This window comes from Chionomys nivalis, chromosome X, assembly GCF_950005125.1.
Source record: "Chionomys nivalis chromosome X, mChiNiv1.1, whole genome shotgun sequence".
Taxonomy (NCBI): domain Eukaryota; kingdom Metazoa; phylum Chordata; class Mammalia; order Rodentia; family Cricetidae; genus Chionomys; species Chionomys nivalis.
Genome location: NC_080112.1, coordinates 24,591,929 through 24,612,332, shown reverse-complemented (window position 1 = coordinate 24,612,332; position 20,404 = coordinate 24,591,929). Strand labels below are relative to the sequence as shown.

At 40.0% G+C, this 20,404-nt stretch overlaps 1 protein-coding gene across 3 annotated transcripts in view; it reads right to left on the bottom strand.

The window, feature by feature from the left end:
* Nucleotides 1–20,404, bottom strand: part of Shroom4 (shroom family member 4) — a 201,720-nt gene that overhangs the window by 7,304 nt on the left and 174,012 nt on the right. For all 3 annotated transcript variants that reach the window (XM_057759472.1, XM_057759473.1, XM_057759474.1), the window contains 2 exons: nt 8,179–9,000; nt 3,441–3,621 (listed from right to left, as the gene is read on the bottom strand). In XM_057759472.1, coding sequence (XP_057615455.1) covers nt 3,441–3,621; nt 8,179–9,000 — 1,003 coding nt within the window. The remainder of the gene's footprint in view (nt 1–3,440; nt 3,622–8,178; nt 9,001–20,404) is intronic.

Here is a 20,404-nt window from a genome sequence, read left to right as displayed (position 1 = left end):
ATAGGTTTGCCTGCCCTCACCCCTTGATTACATCTGGGTCCCCAGCCTATCGGATGCTGGCAGACCCACATTCTGGGCGTGTGTTCACTCACCCTTTTGCTAATCCTCTGTGGAAATGCCTCCCAGAACTCCCAGAGGCATGCTTTGCAGTCTCCAGGCACCTATCGATCTAATCAACTCGACAAAATTAAACACCACAGCCTAATCCTCTAATTTCCAGCAGTAATCAGTTGTGTGACTGCACTCACCAGAAGGCAATGGAGTAGAGTGGAATTTAAGTCATATAAACTGCTACATACCAATCGTGCCTTCTACAAACTCAGAAACTTTGGATACAAAGTTTTCTTCTGCATCTATTAACTAGAGCAGTCTACCTTTGCCCAGGGCGCTGTGACAATTGATAGTAAACATGATCGCAGAAGCAAACTATTTACTGCTGTGTCTGAGACAGTAAATGCCAAGCATACATTTATTTGTGCTATTGTTATCATAAACATTATCATTACTATTATTATAAGGAAGTCAGGAATATATATATCTAGGGACTGGAGAGATGCATCAATGGTTGAAGTGCTTGCATGCAAGTATGTGGATCATAAGAAGCCAGGCACAGCAGAATGTATCTGTAACCCTGACACTGGGGGATGATGGAAAAAGAGGGATTCCAGAGTTCATTGATGAGCTAGTCTAGCCAATCACTAAGCTCCAAGTTTAGTGAGTGCAACTTTCTTAAAAAGAATAAGGTAAGAAACAACGGAATGCGAAACCCAGTGTTGATCTCCAGGCTACACATGCACATGTACACAAGCTACACATGCACATGTACACAAGCTACACATGCACATGTACACAAACATGTATGTGTGAAAACATAACATCCTGGTGCAGATAAATACCAGAACGAGCATGAGTGAGCTAGGTAGGAAGCAAGAGGGAGTGAGAGCAAGCAGGTGAGTGAGTGGGTGGGGAGGGAGCGAGGGGAGAGAGAGAGAGAGAGAGAGAGAGAGAGAGAGAACCTTGTTTAACTAAGAGGTTCTGAATGGCATGATGCTATCTATCCTGGTTGCCTACAGATTTTGTAACCAGTATTGCATTGTGGTTAAGATCATAGACTCTAGCAACAGATTGTTTTGAATGTCACAAAGTAGTGGTCTGACCTGTAATACATTACTCAACCTCTGTGGGCTTCAACTTCTCTACGGGAAAACGTAGATAACGATAACACTCATCTCACAGAGTGGTTGTAAGAATTAAGTGAACTAGTACATGTTGAAGATAGCATCATATATACAGGAAGTAAGTTCCATTCAGTGTTTGATTTATGATTATTCTAGTTTAAGCTTCTGGGATGGGTAGGTTTGGAGTGTTCCTTTCTTTTTTCTTTTTTTTCTTTCTTTCTTTCTTTTTTTTTTTTTTTTGAGACAGGGTTTCTCTGTAGCTTTGGAGCCTGTCCTGGAACTAGCTCTTGTAGACCAGGCTGGCCTCGAACTCACAGAGATCCGCCTGCCTCTGTCTCCCGAGTGCTGGGATTAAAGGTGTGCGCCACCACCGCCCAGCTGGAGTATTCCTTTCTAACAGTTCATTTGGAAATGTTGAAGGTGATCAAGACTAAGAGGTTCCAAAGCCTGTTGTCAAGAAAAGTCAGGGAATCATCATGTTTGTGCTTGGAAGTGTGGGAAAGATCAACAAACCCAGCAAGAACTGGGAGCCCAGGAATAGGAATGAGGAAACATAACTAGGTTTCAAAATATCCTCAATTATTTTGTCACCTCCCATTCTCTCATACAGAAGTCAGTATCAGTGTCAAAGGATTTTCACTGACTCACTGGGAATGCCAACCCTTTGGACTGAAGAAAGAACGAAGATGGATGGAGGGAGCACTTTGCTTTTCAGTACCTGGGTTCCGTAGTCTGAACCATCAGCCTGGGAAAGGTATATTGTACGCACTGGAGGAAGCTGGCCAGTCATTACAGGCTCAGCCAGAGCTGAGCTGTTTTCCTGGAACACTACAAACTGATGACCTTCCTCCCCTTTCTTCCTAACACACAAACACTGCCCTGCCCCACCTGCAGCCATTGCAAATGACTCTCTGCTATTCTGCCCTTTGCCATTTCCAGTCATCTCTCTTCATTATGTTTGTCCCTGGAAAGTCCTGGCCTTGAGTAAGCAAGGAGCAGCTCTGCCATGTTCAAGAAACATAGACTCCAAGGAAGAGCATCTGGATCAATAAAATCAGATACTTCTATGGTCCAATTATTTCCCTGACATTTTGCTTCAGATGGGAAAATGAAAGGAGGGCTTCTGAAAATGGCCTTATGTTTTCCTACAGGTCATGTCCTGAAAGAGAAATATGGGCAGAAGAGCAATTTACATTGGGTTCACATGTCCACAAAATGGCAAATTGGGCCTTTGAGGTTGCTATGACAACTCTATTTGCTTATGAAATAAAATAGGTAAGTGCAAGGGGGGTAAAATGATTCCAGGAACTTGATTAAAAAACTGGGCTACTGGTACTTAGAGGAAGAAAGGGAGACTTGGAACAACAACAACAACAACATCCACATTTACCTATTTTGTATTTTCAAGAGATAATTGACCATCATTGCAAATAAATAATAGTCTTTCAGCCTATAATTTCTCCTTAGTCAGTCTGTTCTCTCTCCCAGAAACTTACAGAGAATACGAATTAATGGCACTACCATTGGCCAGAGCTCTGATGTGCCTTAGGCAGTGACTTAGGTTGCTTAATTCAAAAGGACAGAATGGGAGAGCAGAAATGCAGTCCTGCCTTTGAGTCCAGGACTCATTTCGTATGTAACCTTGGCAAAGGTAGTCCCTTTAACTGGTTAAAAAACCAGTGGGGGCGATAGTAATACTTATCTTGCAGGGTTAGTGCTATAACTCAGCGGGAAAACACTGGCCTGGCAAGTGCAAGGCTCTGGGTTCAGCCCTAGCACTACAAAAGAAAGAAAGTGTGGGAGGAAGGAGGTAGGAAAGAAGGGGAGGAGGAGGGAGGTAAGGAAGGAGGGAGGAATGGAGGATGACTGGAGATGCAGCTCAGTGCAAAGTGCTTTCCAAACACATGCTAGGCCCCAGTGTTGGTCCCAAATACTTCAAAAATTTCCACTGAGACTCTTTGAGGTTGAGCATTTAGATCAGCAGCAGAGCGCCAGCGCAGACCACATAAGGTCCTGGGTTTAATCCCCAGTGACAGACAGACAGACAATCAGAGAGACAAACAGATACACACACAGCCCTCCCACACCCCTGGAGCAGGGTGGTTCTAAGGACTATAGAGATAACAATCAGTGCGGGGAGGCTGTTTGATTCCCATACTGAAACACAGGCATGAAAGACATGCTCGAGGGTATGGAAGGGCTAGTTGTCCTTCGGATACTGAGCTAAATGCTGGAAATCTCTGGAATATACGAAAACCTTACCTTTTTTTGAGCCAGTTCATAGTCAACTCCCTCCTCTCCCAGGCCTGCCTCTGCCATCTCGGGCTGCTCTTTTAATTTATTCAGCAGTTCTGCCTTGGCCACAGAGATATTATAATATGCCGAGTAAGAGGTAGAGATTCCTGGGCCCCCTGGAGGAGGTGAGAAGTGCTGAAACTCTTGTCTGTGGAAACAAAAGGTAACCATTTGAGCACTTTTGTTCAGAGACCACTGATGTTTCCCCTTTCTTGGTTTTCTCTACCTGTAACATTTGACACCACTTTCCCTAGCTATTATAAAATGGACCAGAAGGCACTGTTCAAAGATGAACAGGTCACATGGAGGCTATCTAAAAGCCAAGCAATGACAAACTTGTAGACAGTCTGTTTCCATATCCTTCTATGTGCCTGCCCTTAGTAGCTCAAAAGACATTTTTCTCATTTGCCTCAGTCATCAACACACCATTAAAACAAAGAACATAGAAGACCTCCAAGATTAGTTCACAACCTTCAGGGAGGGACTGGGCAGTAGATGAATAAATGTGAGCCTTTATGTCTGGTAACCTTTCCTCTGCCTAAGCACAGCCCCTACTCGGCCCAGCTCTATCTGATCTGCTTGATTACAAAGGTACCCCGTGGCTTTCCTCATACTCATTTCATTTATCCTGTTGCTACCCCACCATAGATTTCCCATAGCGAAGAGGTCAGCTGTGACCTCAGCCATGGCCACCATTTGGAAGGCGGGGATTAGCATCCCTGCCAAGAACTTCTCAGGGTCCATCCCATCTCTCACAGGCTCTTCTGATGCGGCCTCTTGTAGGGTAGCCCTTTGGCCTGAGAAGGGGCAGCATCCCTCCACTTCCAGAATATTCTTACTGGCCCAAGCCCCCTGCATGGTTGCAGATTGAAATGGAGAGAATGAAGCCAGCGATACCAGGGGCTTGAAAAATATAGCAGCAATATAGAACAGAGCCTTGGGGTCACTGAGCATGAAGGTACACAGTGGTGCTTCACAGAGCCCCAGCCAGAGAAAGAGAAGTAGTTCTGGCTCCACCCTGGCGTGGAGTTAGACTCTTCTGATAATAAGCCTTCTTGTCTAGTGGGAAAGTGAAGGCTATAATGTCAGGTTTCAGTAATGAAGGGGTGAACAATTCTGCCCAGGGTTTATGCAAGGGAAAAGCCTACCCTCACTATAGTGCTGTGTGTACATTTGTATGTATGTAGGTACATAGGTATGTATATATATGCACATATACACATATACAGCAATATACATATACATATGTATGTGTACACATATTCCCTTTGTCTAGCAGCTCCTCCTACCATCCACCTGTCTGCGTCACTAGCCCTTTCTAACCTCTAGCTGTTTGAAAGGGAAAGTAAGAGAAACTCATTAGTCATTTTTGCAGCTATTTGTAGCTCTTAGATAAAGGTCAAATATAATAGCTAAAAAGGCTCCATAGCTATTTACTGATTCATGCTATGCTGTCTCTTAATTCATCACACAAAGGCAACCTGGGCATGCCAATAATCCTCACTCTAGAGACACTTACTTAACACAGAGGGTTTCAAGCTTAGAACTATTATATTAATACACACACACTGCTTGCTATACCCCAGAAACTGTCCCAAGACAGGTAACACACATGTGCACAGCATACACATGTGCACATTTGGACATTCACAACTGAATGCTCATCGTAACCACTTTACAGACAGGAAACATGAAGAACCAAGAGGGAACATTATATTCCCTAGATGAGCAGCCAGTAAACTGCACACCAGTGATTTCCCCTTTGGCCCTGACTCCATATCTGTGCATTTATCCTCTTTTTCTGTGATGGCGACAAATGAACGACTCGATACCCCTGTTTGTAAGGAACTTTTGAGCTGGACTATGCCTTTGATATCACAGAAGAGAGAATATTATGGAGGGAATGCAAAGAAATGAGCTTTGAGAACTCCTGTTTATAAGAATTTATGGTACACATCAATTTCCTGGGTCAGAGAGTGTAACAATCCAAACTCAGGTGCTACGTGGAAAGTCAGTTTGTTGGCCGGCACAGCCCTGCACAACGTTACAGTGGATCGTATGAAACACTGTGCTCCAGGGTTCTTTTCCTCATTACCCTCATGAATAGGAAAGGCATTGCAAGAAATCTATAAGAACCTAATCTGAATTTGAAAGTAAACATTAAATATAAGATCAGAACTGTCCACTGAGCACCGAGAGAACGTGCTTAGAGTTTGCAACACAAACCAGATCTACGCTGGAATCAGTTATTAGCCTGGAGCAACGACTGATAATTTCCAGCACTTCCTCCCATATATGCTACAGAATTTGTAACTAAACAGTAAATGTGTGGTAATGATACTGTGACTTAGCATGGTTGAAATTTGGACATCTTTATTTGCTTTTCACATTGCAAACCTTAAACATCTACTGGCCTCAACACTCTCTATCTTAGACTTTCCTAGAGTCTGAAGAGAACTGGGACAGACGGTACTGAAATGATGCTGTGGGCTATGAGTTGGACTGCCTGCGATCTTGTGAGAAAGTTAGTTTCTCTCTTAGCTTCACTTTTCTCATCTGAAAGGTAGAGGGGAGTAGCTATAACACTCCACTAGGTTGCTAGGGGAGACTAAATCAATACCCAAATAAACCCATCCTAAATGAAAACTACTTATTCTACGCCTAACCTTCCAAAGCCTACAGCTTAGCACAGCACATTGTTGAGTGGCAGTCGTTTCTCTCATTTGCTGACTGCCTCTGCTGCTCCCCAGTACCACTAAAGGTTGCTGTAAGACCCTTATTAGCTTAGGAAAAGGCCAACACTCCCCACCTTCAAATGCCACTTCTACTGAGTGCATGTTGCTTTTCCATCATTGTAAACCCTAAGAACGAGCATATCACATGTCAGGAATGATCTGTTCATGAAAATACTTAAAATCGGGCTCAGTGCACAGTAAACAGGTGAAGAAACTTCACCTAGGATGGAAATGATGCTCTTCCTTAAATTTTTATCACCAGAAGAAACATTTAGAATTGATTTTTGCAGCTAGAAGCCAAGGTTAGGTGCAAATGAATGTATTCCCTTGCATCCTATAATTTCTTACAAACAAATCACTGGAGCAGGTTATACGATGTTTAGAAACAGTGATTTCCTTCTCAGTGGCTCAGGTGTCAGGACAATAAAGAGTCATAGAGGAGAAAAGTTCATAGCCTAGAACTGCTACTTCTGGTATACATTACCCTGTAAAAGAGAAGATAATGCTGTAAAGTTCCCACCCAACTGGAAGAACAAGATCTTTCTGAGAGAGGCTGCACAACGTGACAGAGAAGGAGAAGAGGAGGAGGAAGCAGAGAGGGGGAGGAGGACGATGAGGAGGAGGACGTGGACAACGAGGACAAGGATGCTGCAGCAGCTGCAGCTGCTTGGATTTAGAGGCAGATAGATCTGGATTTGAGTCTTTGCTGCACAATACTGAATTAATTAGTCCCTTATTTTGCTCAACTTCAGCTACCTCATTTGTCAAATGGGGATGATAACGGCCGACAGAGATGTTGGGAAGAATAACTTAAATAATGTACATTAAATGTCAGGCAGTGTCTGGCACATAGTAAGTGCTTAATTGAAAACTTATTTGATTATCTATTTAGCCTTTGAAATATTAGTTCAGTGCCTACTATCTGCCAGGTAACCTTTCAATCTTCCAGCTGTAATACATAACAAGAACAACGCAGCTAGTTTCTGCAACGTATTTTCCAGTTGAGAAGGAGCCACATGTGGTCTGCTAAGGGCTTCTCATAGAGCCCAGGAGCTGGGATCTATAAATGCTTTCCTTATGGCACCTCAGAGAACTGCTCAATCAGCGCCAGATAACCAAGTAACAAGATTAGCCTGTCCATAAAAGTCACATAAACAAGGGATTTCTAATAGCAACCACTCTCAGGCAAGATCCCGCTATAAAAGGATTTAAAGAAAACAATTAGGGGACACCTGCCTGCTCATCCCCAGTGGAGCTCGGCAAGTAGGAATGGAGAGCTAAGAGGCCAAACACGGAACAATGGAGATCATGAACACACACACACACACACACACAGTGATGCACAGATGAACACACACAAAGAAGTCAGTGGCAGCCCACAATCCTGTTTTGATCTCTCAGCCCAGCCAGCTAGCCCTGTCAATGGCTGCCTAATGTCTGGCAAAGCAAATCTGAAGAAGCAGGAGAACAAGAACGAGCAGAAAGCGGAAGGGACAAAGAATGCCCTTGGCTGTTTAAGGAACCATCAGAGCATCTAGTTCAGCAACATCTTTCTTCTGGGACTGGGGGAATGATTCAGAGGCCCAGGCTACTTTGCTAGAGCAGGTAGGAGCCAGACTTTAGAAAAGGCCGAGGACAAGCCAAGAATGCCTTATGCTCTCGTGATTGGGGGTCAGATATTGATGTATACCTTAAAGATCCATTGAGAAGCAATAATATATTTTCTTAATGATAAGGATAAAACCTTGAACTTCATTTTCTGAGCATCTACTATGCCCCAAGTATCTGTTTATGTCCTTTATATGTAATATGTTAATAGTCAGAACCTGGTAGAACAGGTACATTATCTATCACACCTGTTTTCCAGGTAAGAAGATCAGTGTTATACAGTTGCTAACTAACAGAGGTGAAATCTAATTCATGCTGCTGGCTGCCTTTTCTGGGACCCATTATCTTTCCCAAACACTCACTTTGGGGTCACAGTGGCTTCCTGCTCAGTTGTCCTCCACAATCCATGAGCGCCATAATAGCGAGGAGGTTGAGCTTTCTCAGGCTGGGCTCCAGTGTGGCCCCTTACAGGAGGCACAAAATCACTGGGATGATGAGCAAAGACCTCTTGCTCTGGGAGACTCTGTGAGGCCTGCCTTGAGGTCTCCAGGTGGCCCACCTTCAGGGGTTGTGGCTGTTCCAGGCCCTCATCTGGATTAGGGGCATGGGGACCAGTGGTTTCTGAACTAAAATACTGCGGTGGTAGGTCCTCCTCTTTCCGTCCCTCTTCCTCCTGCTCTTGCTCCTTCTTCTCCTCTACTTCCTCATCTTCCTCATCACACCTCTGCTGTTGCTGCTGCTGCTGTTGCTGCTGCTGCTGTTGCTGCTGCTGTTTCTGCTGCTGCTGGGCTGCACGGAAAAGCCTATATTTTTCCCAGTTGGGAGGAGGAGGGCGAGGGGGAGGGAAAGCCTTCTTTCGGGCCCCAAGGAGTTCTGGCTGAGTCTCGCTGCCTTTAGTAAATGGATCCCTCTGAGGCATCCCCCAGGCCCGGGGGTTTGGAGGCTCCAAGCTGATGTGACTCTCTGAGAAGGCTCGGTTTCGCAGTGGGCGGGGCATGGAGGCAACAGAACTCCCATCTTCATAAACTGAAGATTCCTCTGCTTTGTTCAAGGCGAGTTTGAAGTCTCCAAGGAGGTCAAGAGATGAGATTGCTCGGTAGTTTGACAAGTCCAGTGCTGGGTTTTCAAGGCAAGGGTGGAAGGGAGAAGACCATGAAAAGCTGGCCTTAGAATGAGCCATTTCCCTGCAAAACAACAGAGAAGCATTGACCAAGAGAAGCATGTGGTGGATAGGCCCACATTTTGGATGACATCATTTTCGCAAAGTGAAAATAACTACAAACTCTAATAGATGGAGTAAGTGTAATGGCCATGGTGAGAAGAATATAATTATGAAGACAACAAACACATTTTGTGCATAAACTAAGTACTAAACACTAGTGCAGTGGTTCTCAACCTTCCAAATGCTGTGGCCCTTTAATGCAGACCCCTTCATACATGTGGCGGTGACCCCCAATCATTAAAACTATTTTGTTGCTATTTCATAACTGTAATTCTGCCACTCTTATGAATTGTAATGTAAATATCTGACATGCAGGACATCTAATATGGGGACCCCCAATTCTGCCACTGTTATGAATTGTAATGTAAATATCTGACATGCAGGACATCTAATATGGGGACCCCCAATTCTGCCACTGTTATGAATTGTAATGTAAATATCTGACATGCAGGACATCTAATATGGGGACCCCGAAAGGGTCACAACTCAGGCTGAGAACTGACACTAGTGTATACTTTCAGTGCTTTCTATGTTCAAACTTATTTGCTCATTACAATACACCTAGGAGGTACTTCTTACAGTTTGCATTTTAGAGTTTGGGAAAATGAGACATAGTTAGGATAAGTAACTTGTCCAGGGTTATAAAGGTTATGAGGTAGAGCTGGGATTTGAACTTGAACTGTTTAGCCAAAGTCAAAAATAAAACACATAGCAGCCCGATCTATTTATGGCACTCAGCCTAGAAAGGCAATGATCTAGGACTTACAGTCGTGGTTTTCCTGCCTTATTTGATTTCTCTCTCTTGTTTTACTACGCAGGTTTCTAGTGCTTAGACATGTACAGTGATTTCCGTAATGAATCCTCGTGGCGTCGCCTACTACCCAGAATCAGCACAATTTGATCCTTTACTATGAAAAGTGCACCAGGTTTTCTTGTGTCTCACTCCACACTTCCATTCTCCTACTGCCTATTTGATGCAAGATAGATTAGAAATGAACTACATATAACCGCCCTGTTCTTACATGTGTGTTGAGTACTAAATAAGCTATTCACAAGGATCTACCACTTTTGCTTAAAAATACTTCCTTCTGATCACATCATGACCTGAAATTTCAAAAACAACCGTTAAATTATAGGCTTTTCTGAAAACTAACTTTCAAAAGTGGACAAATTATTCTGTTACCCCAAAATTGAGGATGGGATAAAGATGAATTAATAACATGAGCAAATATGAACTCATAGAGGCTGAGGCAGCAAGCACAGGGCCTGGACAGGTCTGTACCATGTCCTTCCTCTGTGTGTGTGTGTGTGTGTGTATGTGTGCGTGCACACATACACACACACACACATGGCTTCCAGTTTAGTGTTTTTATGAGATTCCTGAGTGTGAGAATGACTCTTGTGCCTTCTATTGGACTCTTTTCCTTCTATTTGTTTGTCTTATCCAACTATGCTATGAGTGTTTTTGTTTTATCTTATAATATTTTATTTTGTTATATTAAAGTGAGTGAGCGAATGTAAATCTAGACACACTGTAAAGGCTAACAGCTGAACTGTCACTTACACCCACTGGAACACTCACTGGGTGTGTCAAACACTCTAGGGCAGGCACCATGGTCAGGGGCAGTTGACCAACATGTAATGGACTCCACTGTTTTGTTGTGTGATTTCATTTGGCTATAGTTTGTTTTTTGGGGGTGCGTGTGTGATAGCATGTTTTTATTTTTTTCTTGGTTTTGTTGTTATATTGGGATTTTGTTTGTTACTTTGAAAAATAATTTAAAGTTGGGTGGGTAGGGAGGAGGAGAGGATCTTGAAGAACTTGGGAGAGGGAAGAATATGACCAAAATATATTCAAATTATATATATATATCTCATATATATATTATATATGATAAGCATCTTATGAAACAACTGTAAGTAAAAGTATGTTATTAATTAACAGGACCAACCAGTAAATTTAAAAATAAACTAATCAAGCATGGTGACACACACCTTTAACCCCAGTACTCAAGAGGCAGAAGCAATGGATCTCTGCGAGTTTGAGGCCAACTTGGTTTACATAGTAAATTTCAGGATAGTCAGAGCTATATATACTACAGATTTCCTGTCTCAAAAACAAGAAATAAAGTAGACTATAAAAACATCATCTATATAAAACATTATAAACAAGGAGATAAAAATTATTCAGTGAATCTTTTGAGACAACTTTTGATCAGTGCTATACATGTGTATAAATACTTAATATTTTATGTTACATATTCATATAAGAAAAAATTTGAAATTTAAAATATGAGCTCTTGTATGGAAAAATAATACTTTTAAGTTATAAAAGATATCTCAAAGGACAAAGTCCAGTTTTATTTAAATGTTTGTAAAATGTCAAACTTGTATATGGTAAGATTTATCAAAATGAAATGACGCTCTTCAGCTGATTATAAAGAGGCAAGCTCCTTAGACTTATGATCTGCTTTCCTATGGTAGCCTGCGAGCAATCAACATCATGCTGCGTCCTGCCTACTGCCAGGAACTTCCAAGGGTTCAATTATCAGCAGAGAGACTATGCATTCAACAGACATGATGATGGCTGGGACTATTTCTTTAAAAATAACAGTATACATAATGCTAACCAAGCTGAGATAAAATGGGAACAAACCATCATTCCCCTCATCACTAGTTCCCAGATGGATCAAAAGTTCATGCCCGCATATCTTCGCTCTGCATGAGCCTACCTGGAGACTCCTCATGCACAAATTATCCAACCTAGCACATCCTCTCCAGGAATAAAAAGAAAAGAAAAAGTAGCGAATGGACAGCAAAAGGATGACCAATTTATCAATAGAGAGGCCCTTGCGGATTATTATTATCTATCATTCTTAATTGCCCCGATTCTAGTTTGCATTCATTCCTCTCCCAAAGGAACACCACCACAGTGCTAACAACTGGAATATATGATAAAGATCTAATTGCATGAATTTTTTCCCTTTCTCCCTCCTTTCTCTTTAGGTATGAGCACATGCATATATGTATATGCCCCCCACTCTGTGTGTGTGTGTGTGTGTGAGGGGGGGGGAGAGAGAGAGAGAGAGAGAGAGAGAGAGAGAGAGAGAGAGAGAGAGAGAAAGTGAGTCTTGTTATATAGTCTAGGTTGGTTTTGAACTTGAAATCCTCCTTTGTCAGTCACATAAGAACAACATTAAAGGCATATCTTGTTATACCCACAAGTCCTGGATCTTTATGTAAAAACAAAACCACAATCAAATATCATAAGCAAACTGTAGACAATGTAAAGGCAAACAAAATCGGAAACAAATGTAAGACTGTTTCACCTTACAAATTAAAATAAGAGAAAACACTAACAAAGACTACACTTTCTCTTCAGGACCCCATTGAATATTTTTGTAATTGCCTATATATTGAACCAGAGGCTGTACAAACCACATTCTCAAATCATAATGGAGTAATACTGGAAATTAATTCCAAACCTGAAATGTGAAAATGTATATAGAAAACAAGCAGGAAAACGTTTACACTTCAGCTAAAGAAGAAATCTGGAACTGAGAACATCTAGAAATCATCCGAAGCCAGAGGATATGCTTCACTAAAGTGGTAGCTCAAGGAAAGTTTACAGCTCTCAACACTTATGTTATAAGATGACCTGGGAACACACAGCTCTCAATGGAATGTCTCCATGAAATCCCTCCCCTCAGATCTCAGGGAGTCTCATGGAAGAGGAGTCAGAAAGAGTGTAAGAGCCAGAAGGGATGGAGGACAGCAGGAGATCACGGCCCACTAAATCAACATGAGCAAAGCTCATATGAACTCACAGAGACTGAAGCAGCATGCACGGGGCCTGCATGGGTCTGCACCAGGGCCTCTGTGGATATATTACGGCTTTCAGCTAGTTTAGTGTTTTTATGGGACTCCTGACTTCTTCTGACTCTTGTGCCTTCTCTTGGGCTTTTTCCTTCTGTTGGTTTGTCTCGTTCAACTTCTATGTGATAGTTTTTGTTTTATCTCAGTATATTTTAGTTTGTCATGTTTTGCTGTTATCGCTTAGATTCCTGTTCTTTTCTAATGAGAGACAGAAAAGGAGTGGATCCAGAGGGGAGGTGGGGAGGAGCCTGGAGGAGTAGAGGGAGGGGAAACTATAATCAGGATCGATTGTGTGAGAGAAGAACCTATTTTCTATAAAAGGGAAAAAGATAACACCAAAGTAAAATAAATGAATTAAGTACTCAACCAACAAATTCTTTAAAAAAATATCCAAAATTAATCCATAGCAGAAAAGTATTTTAAAAAATAGCAGAAATAAATGGAGTAGAAAATAACTAATAATGAAAGATAAAAATGGAGGGGTTTCTGGAAGGGTTTGGAAGAAGGAAAAGGAAGGGGAATTATAATTATATTAAAATCTCAAAAACAAAAGAAATTAAATTTTGAAAAGAAAAATGAAAGAGTACAACTGACAAATAATTTACTAATTAGATAGAATACTCCCGATTGTTTTATATTGCTAATAGACGAGATAAACATTTCTCATTCTTTATAGCCTTAAGTCATGAATCAAAAGTAAATTACAGAATTCAAACGGAGAAATAAGTATAGATACACAATGAATGAAAACAGTAAGAAAACCTTTTGATATAACAATTTGGAAAACTTTGGACAATTTCCTGAGAAACCACCAAGTGCCAACATTGACTGATTGGAAAAGAAACTATAGTTATCATAGGGAAAAACTCAAAGTAATTAACCAAAAGCACACAAATCAGTTTTATGTTGTTATGCCAACCTTTGATGAATATACAACATTAATAAAACATACACTTTCAAGACTCTGTAATCTAGGGAAGATAGAAGGGATTCAATTCCAACGAGTAGGAAATATAGAAAGACACAGTAGAGACAAGTCTTTTCTAAGAACATATACACAAAAACTTAAAGTATTAGTGAAGAGAATCCAGGAGGATGTTAAAAAATACTACACCATAAACATGCAAGCTCATCTTAGAAATTAAAATTTCATTTAGTACTAGAAACTCTATTCATATAATTGACAATACTAATAAATCAAAAGATAAATGTTATAAAACAGCTTTCTTGACCTAAAACATATTTGGTCACAATTATCAAACCTTTCTAGACTTAAAAAGCAACTATCAGGAAAAACGTAGCTAGCTCTGTAAAGTTATCATTGTTGTTATACCTAGGGCTTCATGCATGTCAGCCAAATGCTGTATCATTGAGCTATGCACCTAGCTCAGCAAAACAGTAAAGACATTTCTATAAAAATTGAAAAAAAAAGAAACTGCCTACTTTCCCAACTAGTACTTAATATTATTCTGAAAATGCTATATATGAGATTTGACATGAAGGATATGTAAACAGTGGAAGGTGGTATTATGCATAGATGATAGAATTATTCTGAAAATTCATGATAATTGAAAATGTAATACTAACAGTAAGAAAATTCAGTTAAGTATCAAGGTATAAAAGGAATATATAGAAACCCACAATTTTCTTATGCATGCAACAATCAGAAAATATAACGGAGGGTAAGATCAGGTTTGGCACAGCAATTAAAAAGATAAATTATCTATGAATAAACCTAAACAAGAAATACCTATGACCTATATGTAGAAAACTTTCAAAACTCTAATGAGGGATGTAAGACAAGATGTACATAAATGAAAACCCATATACTTTCCTAGAAAGGATAACTCTACACTGTAAAGACATTAAGTCTACCCAAATTAATATAGAAATTTAATGAGTCCAATAAAATTGCCAGCAGATGGGATTTTTGATTATTCTAAATATTATCTTAGAAAATAAAATTGTGATGATTACCATGAACAGTAAGTAGCAAGGAGTTGTGAGGGAGAAGAACTGTTACCAACTGTGGAATCTGCTCTGAAGTTACAGTGAATAAGTTAGTCTCACAGATAGAAAGGTGAACTCATGGCATAAAATAAAGAATACTGGCAGCAAGTGCAGCACCTGTAATCCCAGCACTTAGGATGGAGGCTCAGACAGGTCGACTTCCATGAGTCCAAGGCCAACCTGGGTGGCACAGCAAGACTCTGTCTCTAAATATTTAATCAGGCAATAAAAATGTCAAAACATATAGAATTCTAAACTGGTAAATTCAAAAACATGTGAAGTTAGTTCAGTATAACCTAAGCTAGGAAAGATGACTCATTTGCCTAGAGTTTTGGAACAACTAAGATAAGTGATAAGGTCAAACCTTCATGTCACTATTTCTAATAAAGTTCATATGCAAATGTGAAAAAGACATTATAATTAAATTCTAGAGGAAACAAGGAAAAACTTTAATCCTAAGATTAAATTCTAATGTAAGTCACCAAATATAGATTTAATCAAACAAAGGTGATATTTAATTTTAATTTCCCCCAAATTAAAAATTCATGATAAGAAAATATCAGAAACAGAACTAAAAGGTGATGATATAATGAGAAAATCTGTTTTAAGTGCAACTAAGAGTAAATGCCTTCAATATGTGAAGCACACTTACCAAGCCACAATAGAAACCAGCAACACAACAGAAGAAAAAAGTATGCAGTTCATTGCAAACTGAGGATGTCTTATCAACATAACAGAAAAGGTTCAACCACATGTAAACTTGGAAATTGTATAAACAAATGATAATGAACCACTTTAAAATAAAAACTAAAGAACTGAAAGGATCTAACACACTGTTGGTGGAAGCATAATTTCTTCAAAGGCCATTTGTAAAGAAAACAGAGTCAGCACTGATTATCCTTTGAGCCAGCAACTCAATTTCTATGGATTTTACACATTTACATAATATGTATATATAAATACATTCTTTTAAAATTGTTTTTATTGAGCTATATATTTTCTCTTTTCCCCTCCTTTCCTCTTCCCTCTTCTCATCCCCTTTCCCATTGTTCCCATGCTCCCAATTTACTCAGGAGATCTTGTCTTTTTCTACTTCTCAATATACATATATAATACATATATATTTTATGTTTGTATTTCAACATGAACTCAATTGGACATACATAAGGGTGTTCATTATAACTTTATGTGTAATCACAAGGATGGAAATATTCTAAATGTCTTTCTATAGGAATTAAACTAAAATAGGAAGAGCTAAATATGAAATACTGTATTATAGCTGTTAAAAGGAAAGCAATAGACAAGGATGCAACTTACACAAATCTATAGAACTAAACAAAAGTAAAAAATAGAGATAAGATATAGAATCAAGTGTACATAATAAATACACACTAGTTTTTTGGCACACAATAACTAAGTGTCTGGTGAGGAGCTGTACTGATGGATCAAAGTATGGTCCTCCTAATGTATTGTGAGCATGGAATACGCATGAGCAAATATATGATAGACTTGGAAGTTACTTTCTTTATTAAATCCATGTCTACGTACAATCAATATATATCTAGAAAAAGTGAACATAGAAATCCCAAATAATTAGCAATATTCAAGGTGAACATAAAACATAAAATTAACTCTATATACTTTCCTGCCTGGAGCTTAAAATATTCAGAAAACAAACCCCTTGCTGGGTTTATAAGGGTCCTTAAAGATCCCAACATTCCCACCCTTTCTATATTCCTTGCCTGTATATATTCTGTTCCCTCTATATCTCATTGTCCTTCCTTTCTTTCTGTGACTTGTCAAATTCATATTTAATTCTCACTTTTCCAAGGAAGTATTTTTGATTCTCCACCCCTCAAGTATGGGGCAAGTATAGGCAGTCTCAGAATACATCAACCTTCCTAACACAGCAATGCTTAGTTGCCTATCCCTTATGAAGGTGAAAACCATGTCATGTTCACTACTACATATCACCAGTATCCAGCACAGTGTCTATGCACAGCAGGCACTTGGTAATTTCTTTATGACTACAGTAAAATAAAAGCTCATCTATTGTCCTCTAGCCCCAAGGGAAAAGCCATTAAGCAAAGGGAACAGTAAATAATAGTAAATCAGAGAGTAGCTTCCAACTTCTCTATAATCTAATTGAGGTTTGTGCTTGTGTGAGTGGGCGGGTGGGAGTAGTATTTAGTTTGTGGCTGTGTTTGCACAGCAAGCACACTAAATTCCCTATGTTTTGAGTAGTGTAGGCTAGTATAAATTATGAATTCTATCACACACATAATGCTTTCTAACTTTATTACGGGGCTGATGTCTGCTATGGCACTTCTTGTGAGGTAGCTGGAGAATCTCTGCTGTGATGAACCCTTCCTTAACTACACATCTCAGAAAAGAAGGTGCTTCCACAAGAGTTACTTCCTACTTTCTATGGTATGGATCTGAAAGAGGCCCCAGAAGCTCACATGTTAGAGGCTTGTTTACAAGCTTGGTGGTATAAGAAGCTGGTGAAAATATTTAGAGGTGGTAACTAGTGGGAAGGCTTAGGTCCTTGGGCATGTTCCTTGAGAGGAAACGGCAGGACTCTTCGACTTAGTTTTACACCCAAACATGACATGAACAGGTCTTCTCCACTCTGATTAAGCCATATCTCAAAAAATGCTCAGCATCCCTAGGAATTACAGAAATGCAAATAAAAACAATTTTGGTATTTTATCTTACCCCAGTCAGAATGGCAAAGAACAACAAAACAACTCACAACAAATGCTGGAGGAGAATTGAGAAAAGGGGAATACTAATTCACTGTTCCTGAGATTGTGAACTGGTTAAGCTACCAGGAAAATCAGGGTGGAGAATTCTCAAAAAGCTAAAAATAAATCGACCATGACCTAGCTATACCATTCTTTGGCATACACCCAAAATATTGAATACTCTACGTTAGAGATACTTGCTTAGCTATGTTCATTAGCACTCTACTCACAATAGAGAGGAAACAGAAACCTAAATGTCCTTAAACTAGTGAATGAATAATGAAAATATGGTACACACTGGAATTCTACTCAGCTGAAAAGAAGAATGAAATTTGTAGTAAAGGATGGTAAATGAATAAGGCAACCAAGACCAAAAAAAAAAAAAAAAAAAGACAAATGCTGCATATTTTCTCTTATTGGCATTTCCTAGCTCTAGATCCTCAGATGTGAGTGTACAATGTGAAGTAAAAATAGAAACCAGGAAAGTAAAATAAAAAGAAAGAAACCAGGAAAGTGTAAGTGCATTACAGGTCAGGGAGGGGCTTGGGAAGGGAATAGCAGGAAGAGGGTGATATAAAATCAGAAATGAAATAATTGGGGGAGCTCCAATTGGGGAGAAGGGAAAGAGATCAATCTGGAAAGGGGAGGAAGGATGTGGAATATACAGCACCCAGTTTGTTTGATAAAGCCTCAAGTAATCATATTTTTGTATATGTACCTAAAATTACATTTTGTGTGTGTGTATGTGTGTGTGTGTGTATTAAAGGAAGTTAAGCCACTAGGAATCACAGACTAACAGAAACTGCATTACCAAACATGAGAAACCTCCTTTGAATGGTTGGCTAGAGTAGTCCAAGTCACTCCCAAAACAATACAGATTATCAGTGTAGATCTTGGTTATCTATCATGACTTAAGGGTGGGACACTATTTTTGAAAACATCACACACTTAGGAAACAGGACTTGGATGCTCAAGCTGCATATGACCTCAAAGTCTCTGTTCTATAGTCTAGCTAGATCAGAATAACTCCATCTAACTCTTATCCATATACCCACAGATAAGCATAGCTACCACTTCTTATCAAAGAAGTCGCTTTACAGCAAGTGAAGACCATCACAGAAAACCACAACTGGATACAATGCAGAGATCAAAAGGTCATGGGAAACCCAGCCCCAACAGATACGCCTGATCACAGTCCCTGCATCTATGGCTCAGCAAACATCTCAGAAGAGGGAAGGAAAGACTGTGATCTAGATTACCAGTGGGTCTACTGTTGATCATATTCATCCCTTCCCCTGATTCTTTTTAGATAGACACCCCATTTTCTTCCCACTCAACTTTGTGTCATTAAACTAAAACATTAAGCCACCGTGTGCAGCTCAAATATTTTTGGGTATGTGGTCCTCCGCTGGAGTATGGTGGACTTACTAGTGGCTAATTTGCTTTTTACCATGTCTTCCTTTTTAAAAAATATTTATTTATTTATTACATATACAGTGTTCTGCTTGCATGTATACTTGTATACCAGATCTCATTACAGATGGTTGTAGCCACCATGTGGTTGCTGGGAATTAACTCAGGACCTCTGGAAGAGCAACTAGTGCTCTTAACCTTTGAGCCATCTCTCCAGCCCTCATGTCTTCCTTTTTACTGGATAAAAAGTGAGTGAATGAGTCTATAGTTAAAGTCTTTGGCAAACTAGGACCTCCTGGCTATGCAATCATCGGACTGAGCTGGGAGCCTAGTTCTAGCTTCTTTACTGTTGAGCAAGGTTGAACATTAAATAGCAGATAACAGTACCTACCTCCCTTGGTAGAAACCAGGAACAGAGCTGAAGATCACAGCTGTGACAGGCTTGTACTGTGCACTTCGCCCAACTATATGCTGGACTCCATTCTAATGAAGGTAATTTGCATCTACTGGGAATCTGCCTATGTATCCCAAAGTATTTTTGTGCTTTCTAATAAACTTAACCTTAAGGAAGGCTTTGTAAGGCAAGTAGTTTACTGAGACTAAGATGGGTTACATATCTCGTTTAGAGCCATGCACCCTTTGACTTATGTCCTAGATTTTCTAAGTCTGCTAGAATTGAAACCCCAGTTTTTCTCCCAGTACTTTCTGCACTGCTTTCCTGCCTTCCTGGGTATGTCTAGAGAGTGGGGTAGAATGGTAAATTTGATGAGTATCACAGAGCAGGGTTCTTCTTGATGTGGCTGCAGCACAGTGGTTCTAACAGTCTTTCACTGAATTATGCCAGGGATATTGACATAAAAAAGGTTCAGGCCTTATAACTTACATAGAAATCTGTAACTGGGCTTGGGACCAAGTAGGGATTTTCTGCCTCGAAGGCAGGTATCTTCATTGACAGGCAGAACTATAGTTTCTTGCTTCTCAATATATACTAGGCACTATTTTAGGCATGTTCATGTATGTATTTAAATGAATTTTCCCAACAACCAATAAAGCATGCAGCATTATCCAGTCTGTAGCTGGGAATCCTTAGGCTAAAAAGGACAAACTATTTTCTTATCAAATAAGAAAGAAGAGCGTCCAGACTAGAGTGTATCTTATCCTGCTCCTGTGAGCAAGAGTTGCTAGGTAGAGCATCACATTTTCTCCAGGTATCTATGAAGACTTTAGCTCCTCACTGCGGGAAGGGAGGGACATGAAAATTAAGATGACGCGAGTGCTGACACCAACGAGGAGGCTATATGGCCATATCTCAAAAACAAC